We start from the raw sequence: 6,790 nt of genomic DNA, 5'->3' as shown, positions 1-6,790 counted from the left end.
GAATCGAATTTTTTCACACCTTAGTTCGATTAAAGATCACCCTAGTAATAACATTCGGTTTATCCATTGCCTACAAGCATTTTTGGTCGTCGGTTGCGCGTCTAACCGGGCGTAAGAATTAACAAAACGATGGCTGTTGGTATAGTGTGTTCATTTGGTTATCGATTTCTCCATTCCGAAGGGGCATGGTTAAACTGATAATAATAAAATTAGGGAAACGATTTGAATACAATTGCATTTTTTTCTGAATGTCAGAAAACATAAATTAGCATTAAATAAGCATTAATATTATAAAGTATTAATTTTAAAAAAGCATTTTCAAGCACAAAGTTCATTTCATACATCATCAAGAAATTAAAAAATGTAACTTTTATTTTGAATTTTTAAGACTTATTACTTTTTAGTTCATTTTTTTACATTTAAAGTAATTTTCATACAACTGAATAAAATTTTAGTTAAATTTACTCTAAAAGAATAAAATAAAATATTATTTATTTTGCCTGGTTGTACTTTTATATTTATTTTTTGTTATGTTTTTACCGACCAGATAAATGTGACGCCACCTATAATTTTCAGGGTAAAAAGATGATAAATAATAAGACTATATGAGTAATTAATAAGAATAATAACTTATATAATAACAAAACAATTTTGTTCAATGTTCAAAAGAGCATTTTTTAATGCATATTTATTTTCGGTGGATTAACAAATCAGAACAGTAAAAAAAATATGTTAAATTATGATTATTCTTTATCACAAAATTCGTTAAGAAATGTCTTCGTGTTTGCTCTCGTATTTTTTTATGATGTAACTCAAACGGTTAAGTCTAAATTCCGCCAATGATGGTTCAGCGGTTGTTTCGGAGCTGCATTCTTCCTGTACGGTAGACGACTGCGAACACGACAGCGAACACGGCTGTCGGTCGTCATCGGTCGACTCCGAATTCGATGGTTGGCGGTCGTCGTTGGTCGACTGCGAAGAAGACTGTGTCATGTCCTCGGCAGCGGTGCAACCGGAGCTTTTAATCGACAACAAACACGGTATTGATTGGTCATCACCGCGTCCTAAGTCCAGAAAACTGGCTCCGTGTTCGTCTCCAGTTTGAGATAAATTACACTGGTACAGCATTAGAGACGTAGACGAACCGCCTTCCATCGCCCTAATAACGTCTAAGACGGGGGATTGACTCTGTTCCTGTTGCACATGCATCACGCTGGTTCGCTTGGCCAGCTCCTTTTCCAGATCAAACACCTTCGATTGCAGTGTGGCTACCACAATTCCACTCGTTCCCAATTTAGCTTGCAGTCTGGCATTTTCTGTACGCAGCGCTTCGTCCTGCGCAGACTCGTTGTGCATCATCTCGACCGAATACTTGGCTTCGACCGACCGCAATTTATCCTTTTCCTGCTGCACTTTGTCTAGCTCGGCCATCAGCTGGTTCACCGTCTTCCGCAATTCCGTCTCGTCTCGGTCGCGTCTCATTCGTTCCGCCTCGGCCAACACAGTCAAGTTATCCAAGGCTCGTTTCAGGCAATCTTCCGTTAACGCCGATTGGGCCAGCTGGTCGTTAACATCGTCCAACTCTATGGACATCCTCTCAACCTGTTCCTTGTACGCACTTACTTGGTCTATCAACTTTTTGGTACACATCTGTGGCACATAAAATTGATAACTAGAGCAAATACTTAAATGCACAAAGAAGTCATTTTAAAAATATGTTCTTATGCTTCAAATGGTTTAAAGTTTGAAGTTAAATATACACTAAAAAATAAAATGAAAATAAAATAATAGAACTAAATAAGTATTGTACTAAACAACTAAACTATATGTAATAAATGATTTCGACAAAATTTGTATTGCACTATATTCAATATTATAATTATATAATATATTATAGATATTAATCTAAACTACCTACTGACCAAAAATAACTTGTATTAATCGTCTTTATTACAAATCACTATATTTATTTATACAATTATATTGTATTATTTACCCTCTTACAAATAATAATAATAATAATATATAAGATATATTTTATCATTATTTATTTTGTCATTCATAGCTATATTTTATTTTAGTAAAAGTACTTAATTTACGTATCTAGACATATCTTATTTACAAGTATGTATATTAAAAATATTGAATTGTTAATATTGTAAACGTTAAACATCAACCTTTTAAATTCTGAACGAAATGTATTGAATAATGATTTTACAATGTGTTTTTTTGTCTTTGTACAGCCTAAATTGTCAAAATAATGCTTCAATTTTAAACATCAGGGGTGGTTGGCAAAGTGATTATCCTTGGTGCATTATGGAGGTCAAAAGTAAAAATTTTCCAACACTTTTAAAAAAAATCGATTTTTTTTATATTGTTGTAACTCAAAAACTTATCACTGTAAAATATTTTAAATTTTCACTAAATGTTTATATTATCATTAACTATATATGGTTAAATTTTCCAAATATTCTGGCTTTTTTTGAGCTATTTATAGACAATTGAAATTTTCGATTTTTTTTAAGTATTTTTTTTTTGAAACGTCGATGAAGAAATTCCGGATGCCCAAAAAAACTTGAAAATTTAATACAAGATTTTTTATAAGTTTTTCTTATTACAGTTAAAAAAAAAAAATCAAAAATCGTTAATGACAGTTTTTTTAAAAGCGTTAAAAGTTCAAATTTTTACGAAATATGTCAAAATCGCGACAATTAACCTTAATTTCATAATAGATTCAACATTAAGTGTTCCTTCAAATAGCTATAGAGAAAACTCGAAGTATCATTATAAGAAAGAAAAAATATTATGTTATATATTTTTACAAAATCGCGTAACGATAAGGATTTATCCTCGAATAATTTTCAGTACTTGCATATTGTTATTATTCAAAAAGTATAAGTCATACTACTAGATAGTAGTAGTTACTTGAAAATTTTACCAGGTATTTAGATTGGTATTTTCTTAAAATAATTTAATTTTCAAATGATCTCGCTTATTCTAAGGCTATGTTTATAGGCATTTAAAATATACGTGTTTTTTTTTATAAATGATGATATATTTTGCTAAGTCTATATAAGTAGGTTCTTGAAAATTCAATACAAAGTTCCTAAGGAGTTATTTTTATTGTGATTAAAAGAATACATAGGCACAATTTTTTTTTTATTATCTTTTAAATATTGACAAAATTCGTCAAAATCATCAATGTTTGTGAATAATTTATTGTAGTTAAAAATGTATAAAAAAATGTGTACAAGTAGATAAGAATTGATAATTTAACACAACATTTTACACAACTTGGCTTACAATAATTATAAAAGAAGTTGAGTGTTGGCCAATTAAAAAAATTTTTATCTTAAGTTTAAATTTTTACGAAATCAAATATTCACGTGTAAAATAACGATTATTTACAATAAAATAATTTTAGATTTTTGTTGTAGTTAAAAATAACTATTCGTAGAAACTTGAAACATACACAAGTTGTTTAAATTATTGGCATTTTCTGTACATGATATAATTTTAAGGTATTGAGGTCATAAAAACATAAACCACCTTTTTCACCACCTAGTGGAATATAGGTAAGTATACCCTAGGCTGACAAATCATCTCCGTTCAGAATCGTTTTTTCGTATACAATGATACCTATTATTGGATTCAAAGTTAACAAATAAATAATAGTGACCTATCGTACGGCAGAGCGTTTCTCACTTGATTACCCTTTTTTTTTCGTGTATTTGAATCCAATAGCTTTAAACTTAAAATGTGACCAACTACTCTTAGGTACTATTATTATTATATACGATATTATAATAATATATTATATACTTATTTCTACACACATTTATGAGTTATAATAAGTAAGTGTATAAGACTCACTTCCATGTATGCAGTTAACGGATCGGCATCGGGATTCTTATCTTTATCTTTATCGTTATCATTATTGACTTTTTCGGATTTATTGCCATCACTACTGGTCAATTCGTTGATCTTGTCCATCAGGCATTGTGAAGTAAATTTAAAACGCGCGTTTTCCGTGCGATTCCGTTCTAATTCCTCTTCGCATGTTCTGAGTTTTGTCAACATCCGATCGTAATTTACCACCATCACGTTGTACAGCTTCAGTTGTTCAGCCATTCTCGTATTGATCCATTCCTGGAGGTCTGACAGTTCGGTAGTCAACTTTTGCTGTTCGAGAAGGAGCTCTTCTTGTTCCTGATTCGGGTTTGTAGTGTTTGTAGTGTTTGTACACATTTTGATCTGTAAAAGTATTTTTTTATTAGGCGGGATTGTTTTATTATTTTTTTAAAACGAATTCAACGTACAATACGTTTATATATAGTTACACATCTTTAAAACTATATTATTTATTATAATTTTGTTTCTATAATAAAAAATTTATATCAACTACAAACTTTGTTTGTTTAATCAAAGAGTTTGAAACTTTAATACAATAAATTACCTTTACCTTATAAGTTATTGCAACATTTTAAAGTCTCAAAAGTACATAATATTGTGTATAATTTTTTAATAGACTAAAATTTTAACTAAATGGAATGTTAAAACGAAAAAAAATGATTTTAGGGTACAATGACAGAGCTAACGCCTAAGTTTTTATATCGTATATTTTATGAAAATTTACTAAATAAATAACAAAAATGTAGAAATGATTAAGTTCTTACCTAAAGTTGAATCCTGTTGATTTGGTAACTATACAATCCACCACGATTTTAAATTTTTTATCCCGAAGAGGTTTTACTTCTTTTAAAAAAAATTATTTTTGTAAATTCATTATCTATACTCTATAGGTACCTATACTTATAATTAGGGTAAACTAATTTTAAAATTTACTTAGAAGAAAACCTCGACATATTTTGTTATATTTAAACAGTTTCCAAGACATATTAACATGCTATAAATAAGTATTGTGTAACTAATGAAATTAGAATTTGAGGGTAGGTAGCTGATTTTAAAATAAATAAAAACCTACATACTAGTTGCAACTTACAACCGAAGTGTTAAGTAAACTGACTTTTATAGAGCATAGTGTAAATATATTTTTGATTCCTTAGCGTAGTATTTGTAATTTAGGACATATAAAATTTTTTGTATTAAAACATATTTTGTTGTACGGTTGCGATTGCCGTCGAAGTCTCTATATTCAATTGCGACGCTCAGTTATGTGATTTCACCGCAAGATCGCGCAACAGTTATTCGTAAATATAATATTATTTTTGAAACGGCGATCGGAATCGTGTTGTAGTAATCGAAATTTGAATTAGCTATTGTTTGCCTGGAGCAATAATTCGAGCTAAATAATAATTTGATGTGTCCTCACGACTGCAGAGAAATCGCAATCCGACAAATTATTCTCTTCGACACCAACGTATTTTAACTATTAAGTAGAATGAGAAAAATAAGAAAACTAATATGACATATATTTTGATGTATGCTTAATTTTATTTATTGATAATGTTTTAATATTTGAGACGGCCATTTTGAAGTCATGATAAAAATAATCCAATTTACTTTGATTTCGCACTTATATCCGGTTGTAATGGTTGTATATTTGGTCTTCTGAAACTTAAATAAAATATCAATAATAATTCTAACAAAGCGGCGAAAGGTGGAAATGTAGTTATTTAATATGTTGTAACAAATTGTAGTCATAATAGTGCTCGAAATTGATCTGATACGTCGTATTCGTCTGTCTGCTCAATCTCAAGCCATTAATCGTGTGTAGTTGAACAATATATATTATTATTCATTTATGTGTTATGTACAATATGTATATATCTATGTATCACAACAAAAACCCTTCGTAAACTACGAGTAAATATAGCTAAGTAGAAAAAAAAATAAAACTTTTTTTTTTTAAGCTCAATTAAGATTTGATATAATGAATAAATGCTAAGTAAATTGAATTTAAGTGAACTTATTTTGTTTCATGAATTTATTTACTTGGCGAAGAATTATTTAGAATAGTATATAAATAATATTAATAATAGTATTTTTTTAAATTATAATAATTTATATTTTAATAGTCCTTCGCCATTTAATTATTTTCTTCATCAAACTTTGTAATAATTCCTCGCCAAGTAAATAAATTCTTGAAACAAAATAAGTTTACTTAAATTCAATATGCATTTATTCATTAGGTATATCAAATCTTTATTGTGTTTAAATTTTTTTGTTTTCTACTTAGCTATTTTAACATGTAGTTTACGAAGGGTTTATTGTGATATCACTAATTTTTATCATCAATGCAAATAATAATAATGATAATGTTTGTTTTTTGTATCTATTATCTATGGCAACGACTACGCTAGAAACGGTTGCCGTGATTCTGAATTTAATAATATAAATAATTTCTATTAAAAAGTTCACACTTTTTCATTTATAACTTAATTTCTAAAGAACGATTTTGATGATTATAAAAAATATTTCTGATGTATTAGAAATTATTTATGTCGTATAACAAATTTGTCTATATTTTACACAGTTTAAATGGGCAACTCTTGCTTCAATATACTATACACACAGGTTAAATTTTTTTTTTACCTAACTCGCTCCACGACTGTTATTATGGGTTATTATATTTTGTAGAGTCAACTTTATTAAGGAAACGAGAACGGGAAAGTGCTATTTTGGAAGCAGAAAATAGTAATGGTCGAAATTAAATAATAAATTAGGCATTATTATTTCATGATGTCGATTTGTCTTTCAATTTTTGTTAATAATTGACAAGACAATTAATATATAATATTGGATAGGTATTTAAAATATTACCTATACA

The 6,790-nt window shown here is 28.6% G+C and overlaps 1 protein-coding gene across 1 annotated transcript; it reads right to left on the bottom strand.

Annotated features, from left to right (window-relative positions):
• Nucleotides 1-649: 649 nt before the first annotated feature.
• On the bottom strand, nucleotides 650-4,899 carry LOC126552875 (M protein, serotype 6-like). Its single transcript, XM_050207975.1, has 3 exons — nucleotides 4,677-4,899; nucleotides 3,874-4,254; nucleotides 650-1,650 (listed from the first exon to the last, which is right to left on the bottom strand). The coding sequence occupies exons 2-3, from the start codon at nucleotides 4,246-4,248 to the stop codon at nucleotides 766-768; spliced, it is 1,260 nt and encodes a 419-aa protein (XP_050063932.1). The 5' UTR covers nucleotides 4,249-4,254; nucleotides 4,677-4,899; the 3' UTR covers nucleotides 650-765.
• Between the last annotated feature and the right edge of the window lie 1,891 nt (nucleotides 4,900-6,790).

This window comes from Aphis gossypii, chromosome X (assembly GCF_020184175.1).
Source record: "Aphis gossypii isolate Hap1 chromosome X, ASM2018417v2, whole genome shotgun sequence".
In the NCBI taxonomy this organism is placed as follows: domain Eukaryota; kingdom Metazoa; phylum Arthropoda; class Insecta; order Hemiptera; family Aphididae; genus Aphis; species Aphis gossypii.
Note: the sequence above shows the minus strand (reverse complement) of the source record. Positions and strands in the feature narration are given on the sequence as shown.

What these genes read in the sequence shown, in the direction of transcription:
- LOC126552875 (XM_050207975.1), bottom strand. Translation starts at nt 4,248, where the DNA reads ATGTGTACAAACACTACAAACACTACAAACCCGAATCAGGAACAAGAA. An exon ending in CGTTAACTGCATACATGGAA is followed by an intron (nt 1,651 to 3,873) that starts GTGAGTCTTATA and finishes TATGTGCCACAG; the next exon opens with ATGTGTACCAAAAAGTTGAT.